This window comes from Schistocerca nitens, chromosome 1 (genome assembly GCF_023898315.1).
Source record: "Schistocerca nitens isolate TAMUIC-IGC-003100 chromosome 1, iqSchNite1.1, whole genome shotgun sequence".
NCBI lineage: Eukaryota > Metazoa > Arthropoda > Insecta > Orthoptera > Acrididae > Schistocerca > Schistocerca nitens.
Genome location: NC_064614.1, coordinates 732823973 through 732844736, shown reverse-complemented (window position 1 = coordinate 732844736; position 20764 = coordinate 732823973). Strand labels below are relative to the sequence as shown.

At 36.9% G+C, this 20764-nt stretch overlaps 1 protein-coding gene across 1 annotated transcript in view; it reads right to left on the bottom strand.

The window, feature by feature from the left end:
• Positions 1 to 9092: 9092 nt before the first annotated feature.
• Positions 9093 to 20764, bottom strand: part of LOC126259965 (double-strand-break repair protein rad21 homolog) — a 66558-nt gene continuing 54886 nt past the window's right edge. The window contains exons 12-14 of the mRNA XM_049957083.1: positions 17472 to 17606; positions 16443 to 16598; positions 9093 to 10709 (exon numbers count right to left, since the gene is read on the bottom strand). Of these exons, the coding sequence (XP_049813040.1) occupies positions 10584 to 10709; positions 16443 to 16598; positions 17472 to 17606 (417 nt within the window). The 3' untranslated portion in view covers positions 9093 to 10583. The remainder of the gene's footprint in view (positions 10710 to 16442; positions 16599 to 17471; positions 17607 to 20764) is intronic.

Genomic DNA, 20764 nt, shown 5'->3' with positions numbered 1-20764 from the left:
TTGGAATGTTAGCATCGCTGGCTACAGAATACGACTTGTAGTCTTATCTCTGATGGTTGACGGTAGCAGTTCAGTTCGCTCTGTGAATCAGGTGTCTTATGTCGTGTATCCTTATATGTATCAAGTATCTATGAAATAAAGTGTGTTGTGTACTCTGAACCACTGTGTCGCCTACCATTTGCTATTACTACGTATCAGAGTCCCACAGCTCTAGCATTTTTACAGGTCCCTACTGAAGACTTTGATATTTTTCTCCATTTGTTGCCAAATTGTGGCTCCCCCTTCAACGCTAAAAAACAAAGCAGATCATCTTCGGGTGGTTTAACACTTTGCAAAACAGGCACTATATCTTTATCACGTAAAGTTTTGGGATAGCAGTCCGAGTCCCTGTAGCTGATTTGTGGATCGTCTTAATGACATTTCATTTAACAAATGACTGAGGATGGGTATGAACACCGACAGATGGTTATACTTGTCTAAAGACTGTCTGAAAATTGGGTCTGTTCAATTCCACCATCTGGTCATATATTTTTTTAGTTCTGTTGTGGTAGGTGACAGCCTTTCTGTGTTTTTCAGCTGCTTAAAGGTAATCTGCTATATAAATTAAATAGTTTTCCGGCAGCAACGTACTGCCTAATCAGTATATGATACATAATTTAACAACAAGCTGTCCAAAAAATTCCACAAGAATATATGTTAACTTTTATGGTTCACCCACAATCACCATTTTTGTGTCTTTCAGATTTGTTGCACCAGATGCGATTAAAAGACAAAAATTATTGTGGATGAACCATAAATGCTAAGCAAATGCTCTTGTGGATTTTCATGTAGATCTTTTGGGATCTATAGGTTTGTACCATCCAGTTTGACGTAACTCTTATCACCTGTGCAACGTATCATAAAAGAGTACATTGCCAACAAAGACTTTTGCTGCTTTGATTCATTATTATCACACCTGCCAACTGATTTACTTTTTTTAAAGTAGCCAAGTTCTTCCTCAGGGTTCTCCATACCAAACTTCATCAAATTTGATTTGATGGTTCTGCTGTGAAAAGGTGACAGACAATCACTGTTACTTTCACATTTATAATATTGGTAACTTATGGATTACTCACTGTACCTTTCAGCAAGAAATGGAATGCTATATCATGACTGAAATATGCTGGTTCCTGATAAAAATGCCAAACAGGTACTATTTGCCAACAAGAGGACTTTGGCAAAATGTCAAGGCACATAGAACAACAAATGTACTGACTGTAAGAAACCTGACAACGATGCAAAATCGAAATGTGGACATACTGTTTCTTACTAACTGGGAAAAAGAGTCCAGAGAAAACAAATATTTCCTGAAAACATCTGAAAGTGTGAGCTCGAACACATCCCTACAAATTGACAAATTTTTCACAAAGTTAAAGGTTTAACTTCACTTGCAAAGCGAGTAAAACATACACAATAGCTCATTTATCTGCTATGCAATCACGAAACAATAAGTGACACCATGTTTTATTGTACATTTATAGTAAATTCTGACAAAAAAAGGAACAAATATGCATAACACAACTCACACTTACGTACCATTAATTCCAGGCATTCTGCATTTTTGAACTTTCCGTTACATGCTACCCGAAAGCAAAACTTGTGGTTATGCCAAGATTGACTGTTTCTTGAACTGTCTGGGGGGCGGAGAGGGAGAGCATATGCCCTCTCGTCTGTATGAAAACGATGTTAGCAACTTAACAGATTCAGGACTTTCTGATTTTACTAGATCCGGTGGCTTTTGATTTTGACAGCTGTCCAGATATCAGTTGGACTCCTATTTTCTCTGTTGTTTGCATCTTGTATGTCAAACTGCTGGTGTGTTGTAAAAGTAATTGCCTCTAAGTATATGCCTGTTATGTACAAAGTGTCCCATTTTCCAGTCCCTGTTTTATAGTGTCACATTCTTACTGCTCTCAAATAAACTGCAGCAGATAGCCTCATAATCCAAAATGAGGTTATTACTTGATCTGGATTATTTTTGCACCAGGTCTCTGTTTTTTTGGGATAATACGCTTTAAATGAGTCCATGAAGTCCACACAAGAGGCTGTATTTTATATGTGGGATGGGGTGATAAACAGATGATGTGGACATTGTCTTCTCTTGCTTTGTCTATCATGCAAATGTCACACGATGTCCATTTAGTATTAGCACAACAGGATCAACAGACAGCGTCACAAAATCGTCAAAGTTCTTCATAAAAATACGAGTCTGAATCCAGCTACTTGTGTGGCAAGATGAAGTTAGCCTAATATGAGATACTGTGTCCTAATATATGATATTGGGATACTGTGTATTAGGTATATCAATCTTAACTGGAAACCTAACCTCGTAGTTATGCTTATCAGTTTGAAGGACAATTCATTATAGTGAATTAAAGAGTACCGTATTTACTCGAATCTAAGCCGCACCTGAAAAATGAGACTCGAAATCAAGGAAAAAAATTTTCCCGAATCTAAGCCGCACCTCAAATTTGAGACTCGAAATTCAAGAGGAGAGAAAAGTTTTAGGCCGCACCTCCAAATCGAAACAAAGTTGGTCTATTTTAATATGAGACACAATTTAGGTCGAATGAATGACGATACAACTATAGTAGTCTGGTTCGAGTCGTAAGCTTAGCAGTTAAGCTTTACAAGGTAGCCATTGGTATGCGTCAGGCGCTCCGTCCCTATTGATACGGGTACCCTTCCTTTTTCACGTGCTTCGTCTGGTTTGAATTGATTGCTTATTTTTCTTTGATCTGATAAGTGCCATTTTCTTTGTTATCGGTGTTAACGTCACTCTAAGCTGAAAATGCATTACTGTACTGTGTGATGCATTGTTTGTCGCATTCTGATAGTGCGAGTTCACGGCCTGTCGCCGCTCGCGGCATGGTTTGCTTTTCTGCGCGCTACCGCAGCTTTTTTTTTTTTTTTTTTTTTTTTTAAAAAAGGAATTGTCTCATTAGCGAAACAATGGCAAGAGACTGCTATTTGTTGTTACTTACACTGCTGCTTTCTTTGATAATGATCAACAAGCACCAAATAATAGACTGCGTATGATAGAAGATGTTCTGAACGAGAGTTTAGCGAAAATTTTTCCCCGTTTGAAAATCTTTGCAGACGCCACTTTAGTGCATTACATTACATTCTGCACAGAAATTAGTCATCTTAGATCTAAAAATCTAGTCAATTGCCGTGCTTCATTTCTGACTGTATCACTATTAGCCATTAGAATAATACGAATATAAACATGACGATATGTATATTCTTCCGCGTTTGCTGTTGTCTCACTCTAGTTACACGAAAGAATACATCGCAAAATGTTTATATTCGTATTATTCTTATGGTTAAGAGAATATTGCATGTGATTCACAATTCATAAAAGTTCCTATTAGCAACCATCTCTTCTCACAGGTAGGAAAAAATTCAGAACATAGAGTTAACCATATTGACAAAAACCCCAAACAGTTTGCCAGTCGGATTTTCGTAGTACATTGAAATGTTGCTACATTCGAAGATGAACAATACGGAATTTGTATTTACTTCGTTGGATAATGTATGAAAATGCAGTGGTCGAAACTCGGGGCGGAGAAAAAAGCTCGTCTTCCACTTTTTTTTTTTACTGACGCAGAGGTTTTGGCGCCAGTATTTATCTTTGTGCCTGCAAAACATGCCTGTGTAGCGCTACATATTTTCGACGGCAGAAGTTAGTTGTGGCGGCACCTACCAACATTTTTCAGAACTTCCGCTTACTTTGCACTCGATTCTAAGGCGTAGGCGGTTTTTTGGATTACAAAAACCGGAAAAAAGTGCGGCTTAGATTCGAGTAAATACGGCATGTTGTGAAGAATATAATCATATGAATACTGTTGAAACAGCTACTCAGCTCAGATATTGAAGCCCTACAAGCACATACACTCAAAAAAACATACAGTGCGACACTTTCAAAATCAGGTATTTTTTACAATATCCAGCTCCTTAATGTCTTGTCACTGCTCTACACCTCAGGCACTGTGAGAACTAAGTTCTGATACCTCCCAACATAACTGAGCACTTACTTTAGTCAGAATCTAGCTTTCTCGCATTAGCACTCTGCTAATAGGCACCTTTCCACTACATTAAAAATCATTTTAGGTAATGCCAGTATCTCTCTTGGGTAAATTACAACCAGTGTCAAATCAGAACAGTTGTTCTCTCCAGTTAAATTCTAATTGCAATAAGGTAAAGAGATGTGCATCCCATAATGCGGTGTCTGCAGTTTCATACCCATAGGCCACTGACATTATCAGTGCTTTATTTTTCTTGAAAATTACAAAGAAACGAACCATATTTTTCATTGAAAAACCATATTTTATGCTTGTCCTTTCAATTGGAAGGTCATTAAATTTTGTACCTGCTTGTCACTTTCGGATTATTGTACACATCCAACCAGATTTTAACAGATATTGTCAGACAGAATTTAAACATCTTATTCAGATCCATTACGTTGAATGGGTGAACTTATTTATCCCAGCACAGTTGTAATTTGGCAGTTTATGGACTCATCGTTAAACATTCATTCTCTCTTACTCAATTTCATCTTTGCTACTTCCATGAGGAGTTTTATGCATACAAAGCTTTCTGTTTGCCAACTTAATTTGGACCTCACTGTTTTCAAAATTGATAGTGATAGTGAATTTAGTGTTCCTGAATAAAAGGGAATTACCAGTTTCATTTGTGCCATAGAACTGAATAGGTATTTGATAACTTACTCTCTCCTACATCTGAAATAAGAGCTTCGTACAAGACAAAACTTTGGTACAAGTCTGATTGATCTAAAAATCACGTACTCCTCAACATAATAATATTCTCTCATTCCTACATTATGAATGTCTTTAAAATAACTGGCCTGAATTCACTTAAATTTTGTGTTTTGATTATTTGTGCATGTGGTACTCATTAAGAGAAGAGAAGCAAACACAGAAAGGCTGTCACCTACCACAACAGAACTAAAAAAAATATATTGACCAGATGGTGGAATTGAACTCTGATTCAACAACTGCTGGCAACAATAAGACCTCCTTCAGATCACATCTAGTGCTCTCATTCAAATTGTTAAACATTTTGTGACTGCTGTCGATATCCTACACTTGTGTGCACAATGTTTAACAGGCATTAATTTCCAGTTTGGTGTACACTACATCTCAATGGTATGATACATTGTTGCTATAACGCAACATGGCCATTAATGGAGCGAAAGTGTTGCCACAAATTGTGGTGTGGCTGTACATGCCAAGAATGACCATGTGAGAATTAGCCATTTTCTGCGCAAACAGTTATGCTTTGCCGACTTTTCATACATATTAAATTGAAGAAATAGTGACACACTGACATTTGTTTTTACAGTCCACTGCATGGATCACTGTTTGTTGCATTAGCAGCCAACGATATGTGTAATTTGCAGAGAATGATGTAATAGAGTTAGTTAAGTGGATCGTGTCTGAAAGAAAGAATAATAATTAATAATTTACACAAAGGCAACGATGTCTTGAGTATCCCAGAGGTATATTTTACACTATAGTGAAATACACAGTTACAGAACTTTATGAATGTCTTTAAAATAACTGGCCTGAATTCACTTAAATTTTGTGTTTTGATTATTTGTGCATGTGGTACTCATTAAGAGAAGAGAAGCAAACACAGAAAGGCTGTCACCTACCACAACAGAACTAAAAAAAATATATTGACCAGATGGTGGAATTGAACTCTGATTCAACAACTGCTGGCAACAATAAGACCTCCTTCAGATCACATCTAGTGCTCTCATTCAAATTGTTAAACATTTTGTGACTGCTGTCGATATCCTACACTTGTGTGCACAATGTTTAACAGGCATTAATTTCCAGTTTGGTGTACACTACATCTCAATGGTATGATACATTGTTGCTATAACGCAACATGGCCATTAATGGAGCGAAAGTGTTGCCACAAATTGTGGTGTGGCTGTACATGCCAAGAATGACCATGTGAGAATTAGCCATTTTCTGCGCAAACAGTTATGCTTTGCCGACTTTTCATACATATTAAATTGAAGAAATAGTGACACACTGACATTTGTTTTTACAGTCCACTGCATGGATCACTGTTTGTTGCATTAGCAGCCAACGATATGTGTAATTTGCAGAGAATGATGTAATAGAGTTAGTTAAGTGGATCGTGTCTGAAAGAAAGAATAATAATTAATAATTTACACAAAGGCAACGATGTCTTGAGTATCCCAGAGGTATATTTTACACTATAGTGAAATACACACTGTTACAGAACTTTATTGCTCTGGAAAGTACTGGTGAATGAAACAATAAGGCTTGGCTGGATAATTGAGGCAGAGCATGACACAAAATTACAGTGTCCAGATTTGAATTCTGATCTGCTGGCAGCATCACAGACAAGGTATTTTCCATTTTCAGTTCTTGAGGTCACACTGGTTATTTACATTGCATAAGTAGTAGTTAAAGTAGAATTATTTAGGTCGTATGACTGAAAATAAATGTAGACAAATATAAGAAAACTGGGAAGTTGAATGGGGAAGTGCAACATCTGCTACCATTATCAAAAATAATCCCTTCAAAAGTAATACACTGGAACTGAAAAAGATCTATTGTAGACCTTATCTGTTGTAACTCACTTTGAATGATTCAGGTTCCTGATGTTCATTAAAGACATGCTATCACATTTGAAGGTAGTTCTTCTTCTTGTCTCCAAGAGGATGCTTTCAACATGATAGTGTAACACTCCACTTTGATATTAATGTCCATGAGCACCTTACCAAGAGATATCATTATCATTGGATTCGAAGATGAGGTCCAACATCATATCCAGCACAATCAGTGAACCACACTGGAATGGTGTTACATGGAACACTTGGTAAATGAAACCCCAGTAAAAACTGATGAACTAACTGTTAGGGTTCTCCCTGCCTGTCCTCATTGTGCAAGAGGGATGTTTCAGAGATTGCAGTAAATTTTATACACCATTGTAATGCACAAATCGACAAACTTGACTGTCACTTGTAACAGGTGCTACGAGCTCAAATTGTCAATACGTGCGAGTTGTTTGTACCAATAAAAACCAAATATCCATTTCCAACCATTAGTTCTAAGAGTTCAAAGCACTTAATATAGGAACCACTACCATTTGTATAATTCTGAACATAGGGTTTGGAATACCTTTAGTTACTGAAATGTCATCACATCATTTTGATGTGACACAATGTCTTAAAAAATTATACATCTACATTTTCTGTTTGCATTTGCCAATCTTGCTCTAGTAAGAAAACAATAATGTTGTAAATACTGATAGAGTACGTACTAAATAATATACACAAATGAAGACAATAAGCTGATTGGGGGGGGGGGGGGGTCGTTCCGGTCCCGGGGGCTTGCCTTGGGGGAGGGACGGGTGTACACTCGCACACACACGCATGTGCATCCACACATGTACAGGCACAGGCAGACATATTTAAAGACCAAATATGTCTGCTTGTGTCTGTATATGTGTGGATGGATAGGTGTGTGTGTGCGAGTGTATACCCGTCCTTTTTTCCCCCAAGGTAAGTCTTTCTGCTCCCGGGATTGGAATGGCTCCTTACCCTCTCCCTTAAAACCCACATCCTTTCGTCTTTCCCTCTCCTTCCCTCTTTCCTGACGAGGCAAGTTTGTTGCGAAAGCTTGAATTTTGTGTGTGTGTTTGTTTATGTGTCTATCGACCTGCCAGCGCTTTCGTTCGGTAAGTCACATCATCTTTGTTTTTAGATATTTTTTTCCCACGTGGAATGTTTCCCTCTATTATATTGATATCAGTAAGCTGATAAAGAGGTACACAAATAAAACAGCAAAAAGAGACAACACCACTAAGAAACAAAGATCAAAATATGTAAATAGACTAAGAGGAGAAAAAAAAATCTGACTCAATTAGTGATGCAATGGAAGAATCTCTGACAGTAGATCACAGAAGAACAGACAGATAAAATCAAAACAATTACAGTATGTTAAACTTAGATGAATAAAAGGAACTAAACTTGTTTTGGACAGCAGATATGTACATAATTTCTCAAGCAGTAAATACACAAATTATGTAAGTAATGTGTTACTGAATATGCCTTGTCAAGTGTTATTGGCCATATCCATGTATCCCTAGTGCAACATACTCTTTATCAACACAATAAGAAAAGTCCATGTGATAGCAATTTAACTAATAAATAAATTATCACATACAAGACTCACTCCACACCACAAAGATTACATTAGTCACATATCCAAATAGATGTCAGCAACTTAAACCCGTTTCTATGCGATGTACCTGGTCATAAACACATGAAGCACAGGCAAAGTAAGAATGGGTAGGTAAGGGTAAGGGCAAAGAGGAATGGAACCTACTACTTTATTTAGAGCTGCAACCATAAACATTCGTTTTAGACCAGGTACAAGAGTTGTGATCATTTTCACAGCAGTATATTAGCCATTAATGACTTCTAATAAGGACAAAATAACCAAAAATTTATGCTATCTTCTACAGAATATATGAGCTGTCACAGAAAATCTCATCATCAATGGTATTCACAAAACACTCTAATCAACCATTTGACTTGTTTTGGAAGCAACAAATGACAATGACGATAAAAGTATGTGTCCGCCAAGACAGTAAAATACTTTGTGATTTCACAAATGACTTATTACCTTGTTCATTTCACAATCACAGATTGATCAGGTTTGTCAATGCTGCCCAAGGTTGTGTTATATGACTCCAAAAGATGTACTTTCAACAGTTTTCACTTACATTGCACAACATGAATGAGGAAGCTTCCAACAGTGTGAAAATTTATTTCCAAGGATTTGTAAGAAATTACACTTCTGTATGCAGCAAACGCTAAAACTGGTGGTTGGTGAGTACAAGAAAAAGAAATTAAGTGACTGGAATGTAAGTATTGTTATTGTCCTGAATCTCTCCTCAAGATGTAATACAACATAGTACAAATGATGTAAAGCATACAACTACTGGCTCTGACTGGTTACAAACACAGATATGAAATTAAAATGTTTTATAACACCCTTTATATTTTAATCCAAATTATTATACATGCAAATATGTGAACAAAGCTCCACAAAAAGAAAATCAGTTATACAGCAATAAAAAATTAAATACAATTGTATAAGTAATGAGCTTATTTGTGACATGCCCTTTACATGATGTGACTTTTAAAATATACAAAAAGTGAAAATTAGAGAAATATTTTGTGCCAAGACATGTCAAATCTAGCCAATAAAATAATGAGACTGAAAAAGCTGTCTGAACAGCATGACTAAAAAGTCAGTTTGATATAGCACTTTTCCTTGTAACAGACAACATACATGGAAAGTCACAATATAAGCAAATGTTGGTGTGTATATATATCTTTGGATCAAAAGGGCTCATTTTTACTTGGTCCATCTGGCAGCAACAAAAATCTCAAGTGGTCATGCTGTAGCAAACAGGTTGGCATATTGCTCTACCCATTATGCTTTTATTTAGAATTTTGCTGTAAATCTCTAAATAATAATGCTAAAAGACAAGTAAAAACCTTCAAATACAGATAAAAGAAAGTAATAATACAAGGGAGGAAATATCAAGATAAAATTCCAATAATCATAATATAATCTGCCATGGGCACATAAAAAGGTATTAAAACGCAATGAAGCATGATCTTCCAAATTTTCTTGGAAAAAAATGGGTGCAATAAAAAACTGCATATTAACTTGAGAGACACAGAATCACTTAACTACAGACTGAAAATGCGTAAAAATTCTATACCAGACAAGTTGTTTTTTTCCCACTCCATTATGGAGTAAAATGTCCCACTGCACAAACGTATCAGCATATCCATATTTTTGACAGGTCATGTTAAGTGGAGTATTGGTCCAATAAAAAATGAGCACAAAATATATCACCAAATAACTAGAATGTCAACAGACTGTTGCAGCATATGCACTTAACAAGAACAACGATCTGTGATTGTGTCTAATAAACCAACAATTTGCTAACAAGCTGACCTCATACTTATAAATTACATTCACCATTTCAAATGAATAACTTACTAACAATATATACAAAATTCATTTCTGCATTTACACTCATAAAAACACTATTTTAATGATAAAATGCTTTCTTTTCAACTTATAGCAGTAAACTTTATATGTTGATAAAATTTTTAAAAATTTCACTATTTTGTGATACTGCACAGCCTCAACATGTTCTTAAAATTTATATTTGCACTGCCTCTCATCAGTCAACTTTACAAATTAGTACCTGCAAAATGAGATAATGTAATTTATGATGCACACCTTTACTCTGCCTTTCTCCAATGAGTATATATACAATGCCTGTGATATAACTACAGCAAAACATTGCCTTTTCGAAAAATATTAAGTTGAAAAGAACACGGCAAATTCACAGTATAAAATGTTTGGTGCTCAACAATAGGTCTATATACATGACACAGTTTTTGCTTTTCTGTCTTTGACACAACACTTGACTTCAAGTCACTCTTCAGCTCATAAGGATGGATTTTCAAATTTGTTGCCTCTCGTAATGTGTATGTTCTCATATGATGACTCCTGCGTCAGTTCCAACACGGTATGCTTCTTTAAAACAAGAAGGGTGTAAAACTTTTGTGCCACCTAGAATAGGGAAACAGGACAGAATTAATTATGATGGATAATAAGTAAAAAGAGTAAGCAATTACACAATTAATGCACTGAGGCTACTGGTCCAAAAAAAGTGCCAATGTAAGTCACAATTATGTAAGATCGTAATTGATTATGTAACATTTTTCTTGGTCAATACACATAGATTTTTTTTTCTTTTTAAAAATAATAAATGAAATACACAAGACGAGCACCTCAACAGCATGACAAGAGGGTTACCCACAAACTACTACAAGTAGTATATTCAGCTCTCAGTTATCACAAGATCATTATTATTAGTATTTAAAAAAGAAAGAGGCTATGGAATTAGAATTTGAAATCCGTCAATAAGACCACACCAAACCATTTATAAGCAGGAGACCATGTCCACAGAGTTACATACAGTACATACTCTATAGCGTGCAAATGATTGAACAAGAAACCAGAACAAGTTACATGTTCACAAGATCTCTACTGAATTCTTTTTCACATCAGTCTTTTCTCAATGAGCAGCATGATACGCTCCTTTCATTCTGTGTTCAATAAAATAATGCTTGTGTTCGTCTGTGACAGATAATTATATTAAAGTATAATATAGTAGTTTTATGTATGTACAATGTTTCCTTGCTGTTTCGACAGAACGCAATTTGATGAGATAAAGCACAATAATCTCAAATAAAACAATACAAAATAGAGAAGGAAAAAAAACATTAAAATGTGCTAGGATGTTTAAAAGTACTTCAATGACCTTGTGAGTTCCTCATGGTAATTTGGACTGCTTCACACAGTTGGAAACCAGAAAATCATGGTAAAACTATGATATCCAAATTCAAAACTCTCATTTATAACAAAACCTACAATTGCAAACATAGTCAACTAGAATGGAATGAAAAAGAGTCACATTTAAATGTACACCAATAGCAGAGTGGGAATACCAAACAGTATTCTCAGTTCATCACCCAAACTGTTTATATTTACTTCAATATACACCATCATACACTCATCAGCCAAAACATTCAGACGATCTGCTTAACAGCGTGTTGGTCCACCTCTAGAATGCAGTACCCCAGTGATTCTGTGTGCATGTCTGTGACAAGTTCTTGGTATGGGTGTGTGGCACCATGTATCTATGCACAGGTCACATTATTCTTGTAAATTACAAGCTGGTGGTTTATGGGCGTGGAGGTGGTGCCTAATAGCATTCCAGGTGTTCTCCATTGGGTCCATATCAGGCGAATTTTGTGGCCAAGACATCAACATGAGTTCAGTATCACACTCCTAAAAACCATTGTAGCACAATTCTGACCTTGTGACAAAAACAGTTGTTCCACTGGAAGATGCCATTGCTGTTGGGGTAGGAATCAAGCATGAATAGATGCAGGCAGTCTGCAGTAATGTTCACACAGTCTACAGCTGTCATAGTGAGTTTCATTATTAGAACTGGTCCCACTGAAGCGCAGGTGAATGTCCCCATAGCATGATACTGCCCAACCCCCTCCCCAAAAACCTTCGGCCGTGATGTGGTTTCGAAGAGCTGTTCGACTGGATGATGGCATATCTGGAAACAACCATCAACTCAGTACAACAAGCAATGTAATTCATCCAACTGCTGACAATTTCCATTGGTCTATGGTCCAATGTCAAAGGTCATGCCCACTGCAATCCTAACTGATGATGTCAGTGAGACAATGTGGGAACATATAGGGCATCGCCTGGCAAGCATCGAGTTCCACAATATAAGCTGAACGGTGTGCTTCAAAATACTTGTGCCTGCACCAGCATTGCAATCTATTGTCACATCTACCATAGATCACTGCCTATCCTGCTTTAAGCGCCCTGTTGGGGCTTGTTTAAGTCACTACAACAATTACCCATTTGCACAAGTTCTGTGGATGCACTTTCCTTACAGTGTAGCATCCAATAACTTTTGGATGAAGCTCCTGCACAATAACACTGCACTTTGTGGGTGACTGCCAGCCTTCCTGCACTCAAAAGTCACTTCAATTACCTCCTGCTGGTTCCCACTTCACACTGTTCATTACATCTATGCAGTGACATCACAGATTATCAAGTATGTCTCACCTTGTAGTCACAACAGGTTGGTCCCTTCAAGTGATCCTAAATGACACCTGTACATCAGTATTTGCACAAATAACAGATTCAAAGGAGTCCAAGATTAACTCACTTTTTTATTTTTTGAAGCCTACTATGTTCTTACCTCAACATAATGAAGAGTTCTATCAGGTTTTTTTTTCCTCCTAAAAAACAATTTGGTTGTTCTTCTTAGTAATCAATTCATAAATTGGTTTCCAACAGTTCTTCAAATTGTTGACACATTCCTGCATTACTTGTTCCTTAGCATTTCCGTCTTCTAAAATGGTAGATAGTAATACAAGACCTCTTAATATCTTTAACATGTAGCTACACCTTTCTTCAGGCATAGTTTTTCACCGACTCTTTCCAGCATCACATATTAGTTACTGAGCCATCCAAGAAATCTTCAAAATTATGTGACAGCACTTTATCTAACATCCTTTGATCAATTTCATTTCTCGCTGTCAGATTATTCATACAAAAAACTTCATATAATAAATAAACTTTCCACTAAAGAAGATTTTACTTGGTTTGTTTATACTGCCACAACTCCCCTATTGCAGTAATTATAATTCTACGAAGAAGATAAAAAACATTTCTTTTTTTAAACTGGTGAACAATTTACAATTGTATTATGTCTGGTTACACAGGTGGGCTTGGTTTTATTCTTACTTCTCTTTGAATACATTGTGACTAAAGATAATTAGTTAGAAGATAGGCTATGGAAAAGCAAACCTACATTTATAGCATTTGTAGACTTAGAAAAAGCTTTTGACAATGTTGACTGGAACACTCTCTTTCAAATTCGGAATGTGGCAGGGATAAAATAGAGAGAGCAAAAGGTTATTTACAATTTGTACAGAAACCACATGGCAGTTACAACGGTCGAGGGGCAAGAAAGGGAAGCACTGGTTGAGAAGGGAGTGAGACAGGGTTGTAGCCTCTCCCCGATGTTATTCAAGCTGTATACTGAACAAACAGCAAAGGAAACAAAAAGAAAAATTTGGAGTAAGAATTTAAGTCCAGAGACAAGAAATAAAAACCTTGTGGTTTGCGGAAGACATTGTAATTTTGTCAGTCAGCAAAGGACTTGGAAGAACAGCTGAATGAAATGGAAGTGTCTAGAAAGGAGGATATAAGATCAAAATGAGGATAATGGAATGTACTGTAGTCGAATTAAATCACATGATTCTGAGAGAATTTGATTAGGAAATGACACTTTAATTAGTAGAAGGGTTTTGCTACTTGAGCAGCAAAATAACTGATGATGGTCAAAGCAGATAGGATATAAAATGTAGGCTAGTAATGGCAAGGAAAGAGTTTCTGAAGAAGAGAAATTTTTTAACATTGAGTATAGATTTAAGTGTCAGGAAGTCTTTTCTGAAAGTATCTGTATGGAGCATACATTGGTAGGACACAATCTGAGGCATCAAGTCAATGCCAATTTAATACTGGAAGAAGTGTGGATGGTAAAAATTGTAGATGGATGCCAAGAGATGAATACGCTCAGCAGATTCAGACAAATGTAGGTTGCAGTAGTTACTCAGAGATGAAGAGGCTTGCACAAGATAGAGTAGCATGAAGAGCTGCATCAAAACACAACAACAACAACAACAACAACAACTATAGCCCATTAAATTTCGGAAGATACCCAACCAAAAAATAAGTGGAAGAAATTTTATTTGCACGGCTGCATCCCCGAAATTTATTGGACTATTCATTATGTCACAAAAAGTTGAAAATGAACAAGAACAACAACAATAATAATTTGTGCCAGACTGAAACTCTAAAAAAACAGATTTCCTACTCTTTGTGAGCAGTTCTCTTAACTGTTGATACTATGTGAGCACAATTCAACCCTGACTCAAAATTTTATTGTCACAGAGTGTTATTCCATTTTTTCTGAACAAACATTATTGGCTCTCTAATCTGGAATAGCTTTGCCAGAGGAACGGATATGGTGGAGGATAGCAGCTTACCCTACCACAAAGAACATACACAAATTGATTGTATTGCACTTACAGTGGATTGTTCCATTTCATGTAACACATAAAAAAAACTTTCTGCTGACAGAAAGAATGCAAAATTTCCAAGAAGGGCAACAGTTTATGGAATTACAATCTCAGGCCTTTAAGATTTTTCAAAATAAAACCCTGTTTCGAAATATGGCAGGAAAGCAATTCTTGTTGTAGGTGAACTGTATGAGTGCATCAGTAACTTAACTGAATTATAACAATAGACTACAGCATCACTGAAGTAGGATTACTATATGGCAGTGTTACAGATTACAGCATCACTGAAGCTGGCTTCCTGAACAAGGCGTTCCAAACATCTATCACCAACGATGATGCAATATATATCCATGTTGCATACATAAATTTATAGCAGAAATACTGAAAACACACACACACACACACACACACACACACACACACACACACACACACACACACACACACACAGACCTAACCAGGCCTTCAAAGGCCCAATGGTACTGACTGACCACAGTGTCATCTTCAGCCAATAAATGTCACTGGATGCAGATATGGATGGGCAAGTGGTCAGCATACCACTCTTCATTGTCAGAAAAAAATACTGTTCTTGTGAAACCCAACTGGCTCTCTATTTGCACGAAATAATGAGATATCGACACGAGCTGTCAAATTGATTCCACATTTCTAAATTTCCATTAGGGTTTGGACAGTGTCCCTTACAAGCAGCTTCTAATTCTCTGGCATGCCTATGATATGCAGTCTAGGCCATGCTGCTGGAGACCAATGACCTCGCTGTTTGGTCTCCTCCCCTAAACAACCCAACCCTCGGGTAAGCCAAGCTGTTCCAGTTCAAGCATCCATTTACAGACAGTTGTGCCATAGCTTACACAACTATACGGCTCGGGTGAGCACCTACAGGCAAGAACGGGCAAATAATTACTCAAGCGACAGACTAAGGAGTGAATACAATACAACTGGGCAGCCAATACTACCCGCAGACTACCTGATAGGCACCTGTCCCCTTGCAGCAATCTTGAAACACCACTGGTCTAAACTATCATGTCTGTCAGAAAGGTATGTAGTAATTGGTGGAAAATCAAGTGAAGCTGATATTACATGTGTTTTCCCAAAGGAACTTTTATAGACCCATTTTCTATTCTCAATCAATAAAAATGATTCAGTAGATAATCTGAGTGGCTCTCTTCTATTGTTTACGCATGTCAACAGAAAGCACGAAAACAGTTTAGATTCATTATTTGAATGCTCTTCAATAAACTTTACCAAGAGTCGTACACTTTTAGATATTTTATTTTATTTCGAAAGCAACCAGTTTCGGCAATTCATTTTGCCATCTTCAGGCCCCATATGCTTTTTCGAATCAAAGAGCTTATCGTATAGTGCCATAAAACTGGATATCGCGAATCCCAATCATTGTGCAGCTGATTCATATGAAAGCGTAACAGCTTGACAACTGCTCCACGATATGTTGTACACACATATTTTACCTTTTTGTAGGCAAGCCTAAAAGATATAATGCAATACTGAGGCACTTGTGTTACTACTTTGGCACATGTAAACTCTTGGCTACAACAATTTTCCACATACAAGCTAAAGCAAATTCGATAAAAAACACATTTACCTGTTTTCTGTTATTTCGATGTACCATATCTGAAAAATAAAGCTTGTCACATCGTTCCAGTTTACTCCTCACAATGTGGTACATATGAGCAGCACGTTTATTCAGCACTCGTTCCTCAAATTGCTCATATGTCTCATCAACTTGCTGTTCTTCTTGCTGTTAAAAAAAAAGTGATCACAAGTGTAAAATGTTGTCAAAATGCTGTTCTTAGATGGACATGGAGAGAAAAATAAGTGCCTCATGGTAGACTGTGTACAGCTGAGTTAATCAACACATCTTTCTGGATCATTATGAACAGAAGCAAAATCACAATGTCTGTGAATCGATCATACATATCCACTGGACCTTAATAAAGACATTTCCTTTAATTATTTTTGCATGGTGCTTATAAGCTACATCTCATGTCAGAAGTCAAAACAATCTTTCTAAATAAATTCTTTAACCCGCATTTTATATTTATAATCTAGAGAGACGATTTATATGATTCACACTTTCTTCAAGTGCAGAGCACTCACATGGGCCTACACTAACTGCTACTTGGAACCAGCAACGCTAGAATTCTTATCTGTGCCTCAATCTGGGCGGACTGCCCTCATTTGTAAATCTGACTACAGGCCTTTCTATGAGCTCAAATTTCTCCATTTTAGTCACCATCATTTCAAAATATATTCATTCCTGTAACTCAAAAAGGACCCTCCCACAGACCACAAGAGATGTGCACAAACTTGACCTTTTTGAGCACTCATCCCAGCATTTTCTCTACTAAGTAATTTATGAAAACCTAAACCTGTCTGTTCACGGATGTCGATTCCAGAACAAGTACACTCAAGTTCAACACAGTACTCAGAAAACTGAAATCATTAGTTTAAGCTTAATGAGTAACTTCTCGCACATTATAATTTTTTTGTATCGAGTGCTTCCATTTAGAAAATAGTTACATCATGTATTTAATGAATTCTGCACAAAAAGGGGACACCAGTAAAATATTGTGTGTAATACTGAACTAAAAAGTGATGAAATATTTCTTACTGGTCCAACAGATTGAGGAAACTCATATTCTTCACCATTCCAAGGCGTTAAGACACCTCTCTCAGAATGGGCTCCTGGAGTTTGCGCTGGTGGGTGTTGCTCATCATAGCCCATATTTGCCATCTGAGGAATATTCTGAAATGAAAATATATACATATGTAAAGATATTTATCTGCTACAATTTATGTACATACAAACATTATTCCTTTCCCCACGAACCAAGGATCTCGCTGATGTGAGATGGTTTGCCTGCGTTAGTGATACAGATTCCATACCTTAGATGCAACCAAAATTGAGGCATATCTGTGGAGGGGCCAGACTAATCCATGGTTACTTAAGGAGGTAGATACAGTTATCACACAGTAAAGTTAAGGTTCATTCTAAGTTTTGTTCCTCAAAAAAATGTAAGATATAATTACCTGCAATTTTTTTGTAAAAAACTATGCATACACACAATTAGAAAGACAGATTCTTGACTAAATACTACTCTGCAAATGTCTTAATAAACAATTAAAATTTAACCTTGCAACTAAGTTGATTTTTATGGTTTCCTCGATAAAGCGGTAAGTAATAAACATTTTGCATTTTTCAAATTGCATTTTATGGCTATAACACACAGGTAGAACACTCACTATAACTATCAAGTCACTGCTAGTGGAAATTCTTTCATAATAAATTGAATTCCTAAACCACTTTTTGTACTATTGTTAAATCCACTGGCTGCAGCCTGTTCCCTCAATGGCCACTGGAATAGCTTCTTAAACACATTGAATGAGGCCCCCGGGCATATGCAATGGATGCACTCAGTGTTCCTTCCTGTCCCTTATCGCCATTTACCTGAAGGTTATCATTAATCACCGTACATTTGAATTTCTAATGATTAATAGACATCTATACTTTCATGCTTGCCTCCTCTTGACACAGTACAAAGCAGGTTTCCCCAAAATGGGTGAAATGAACAAACAAGACAGTGCAATATTGCTGTTTCAATGCTGACATTACGTGTGAGCATATCCTGTAAAAAAATTAGCAATCTAATTAAGCCTGAGCCTGAAAAAAATATATCTTATACTACATACAATTTTACATTGTGAAGGCATCACTTCCACTTCCCCTTAAAGAGGCAGCAGCCTTTTGAGCAGTTACAGGGGAAATATTCTGGATGATTGACTGATCTGGCCCTGTAACACAGGTTAACAAGGCCTTACTGTTCTGGTACTCAGAATGGTTGAAAGCTAGGGGAAACTACAGCTGTAAATCCCCCACCCCCACCATTTTCCCTGAGGGCAAGCAGGTCAAGTGAATGGCTTAATGATGGCATTCTCTTCCATAAAATATCCCGGATGCAAAATAGTCCCCCATATGGCTCAAGAGATGGGACTATTCAGGAGGATGTATACTCAGAAAAAATAAGACTGGCATTCTATGGGTCAGAGTATGTATTATTATTGAGTAGGTAAATTAGAAAATTAAAAAAGTTAAATAGATAGTTTGAAATCAGATACAGTAGGAATAAATGAAGTTTGATGGTAGGTATAACAGGACTTCTGGTTCGGTGAGTACAGGGTTACCTACACAAAACTAAATACGGATAATGCAGAAGCAGGCCTAACACTGAATACATTATCATAGGCAAGAAAGACAGAATGCCAACACTGACCACAGTAGTAAAAGTTCATAGGCCAACAAGCTGCACAAATGGTAGTGAAATTGAAAGAATGTATGCTGAAATAAAGGAAATTATTCACACAGTTGAAGGAGATGAAAATTAAATTGTGATGGCTGCCTGGAATTTGATAGAATAAAAAATAGGAGGATGACTGGGTAAAGGGATAACAGAGGACACCACCTGGTAGAGTTTTGCACAGAGCATAATTTAATGATCAATAACAGTTGGTTTAAGATTGATGAAGGAAGGCTGTATACACGGAACAGACCTGGAAAGATTGGGAGGTTTCAGAATGATTACATAACAGTAAGATAAGAGAATTTGAAACCAGATTTTGAACTATAAGATCTCCAGGGGCAGATGTGGACTCTAACCATAATTTATCGGTTATGAACTTCAGACTGAACAAAACTGCAAAAAGATAGGAAACAAAGCAGATGAGGCCTGGATAAATTGAAGGAACTAGAGATTGTTGAGAGTTCTAGAAAGAGAATCAGGCAATGTGGGACTTGGGAACTATTTTTTGGAAAGAGAAGAATTGAAGATGAAATGGGAAACACAATACGGCGAGAAGTATCGACAGAGCACTGAAAGTCCTAAGTGGAAGCAAGGAACCCAGAGTGGATGACATCCTCAGAAAATTACAGAGATCCTTTGAAGAGCCAGCCATGACAAAACCATTCCACCTAGGTGCAAGACATATGAGGCAGGTGAATTAACCTTAAGACTCCAAGAAGAACGTAATAGTTCCAACTCCCAAAAAGTCAGGTGCTGACAGGTATGAACACTATCAAGCCATTAGTTTAATACCAATATTATAAAAAGGATAGTTGTTATCATATAGCAAAGATGCTGAGTCACAGATAGGCACAACAAAAAGACTGTCAGAAAATTAGCTTTCAGCCAACAAGGCCTCTATCAGAGATAGAACACGCACGCACACACGCACAAATGTTACTTAATCTGTACACTGAGCAAGCAGCAAATAAAACCACACAGAAATTTGTAAAGCAAGTTAACGTTTAGGAGGGGTGGGGGTGGGGGAAAATTTGTGTTTTGCGAATGACACCACAATTGTGTCACAGACCGCAGAAATTATAAGATGGACATCATCAAAGTAAAATAAGGGTAATGGAGTGTAATTGAATTAAATCAGGTGATGCCGAGGGAATTAGCTTAGGAAATGAGAAACTAAAGGTAGTAGATGAGTTTTGCTATTTAGGCAGTAAAGTAACTGGTGACAGCCCTAGAATAGAGAATGTAAAATGCAGACTGGCAATACGAAGAAAAGCATTTCTGAAAAAGAGACATTTGTTAGCATCTAATATAAAGTTACGAAGTTTTTTTATGAAGGTATTTGAATAGAGTGTAGCCTTGTGTGGAAGTGAACCATGGATGATAAGCAATTCTGGGTAATCAAATTAAAACTGGGGAAAAAAAAACCACCCCTTCATTCTACAACTGACTAAAAGATGGGATCAGTTGACAGGATAAATCCTGAGGCACATCAAGGTATTGCCAACTTGGTAATGAAAGGAAGCCGGGGAGGGGGGATTGTTGAGGGATACCAAGGTTTGAATACAGTAATCAGGTTGCGTTAGTTATTGGAGAGATGAAGAGGCTT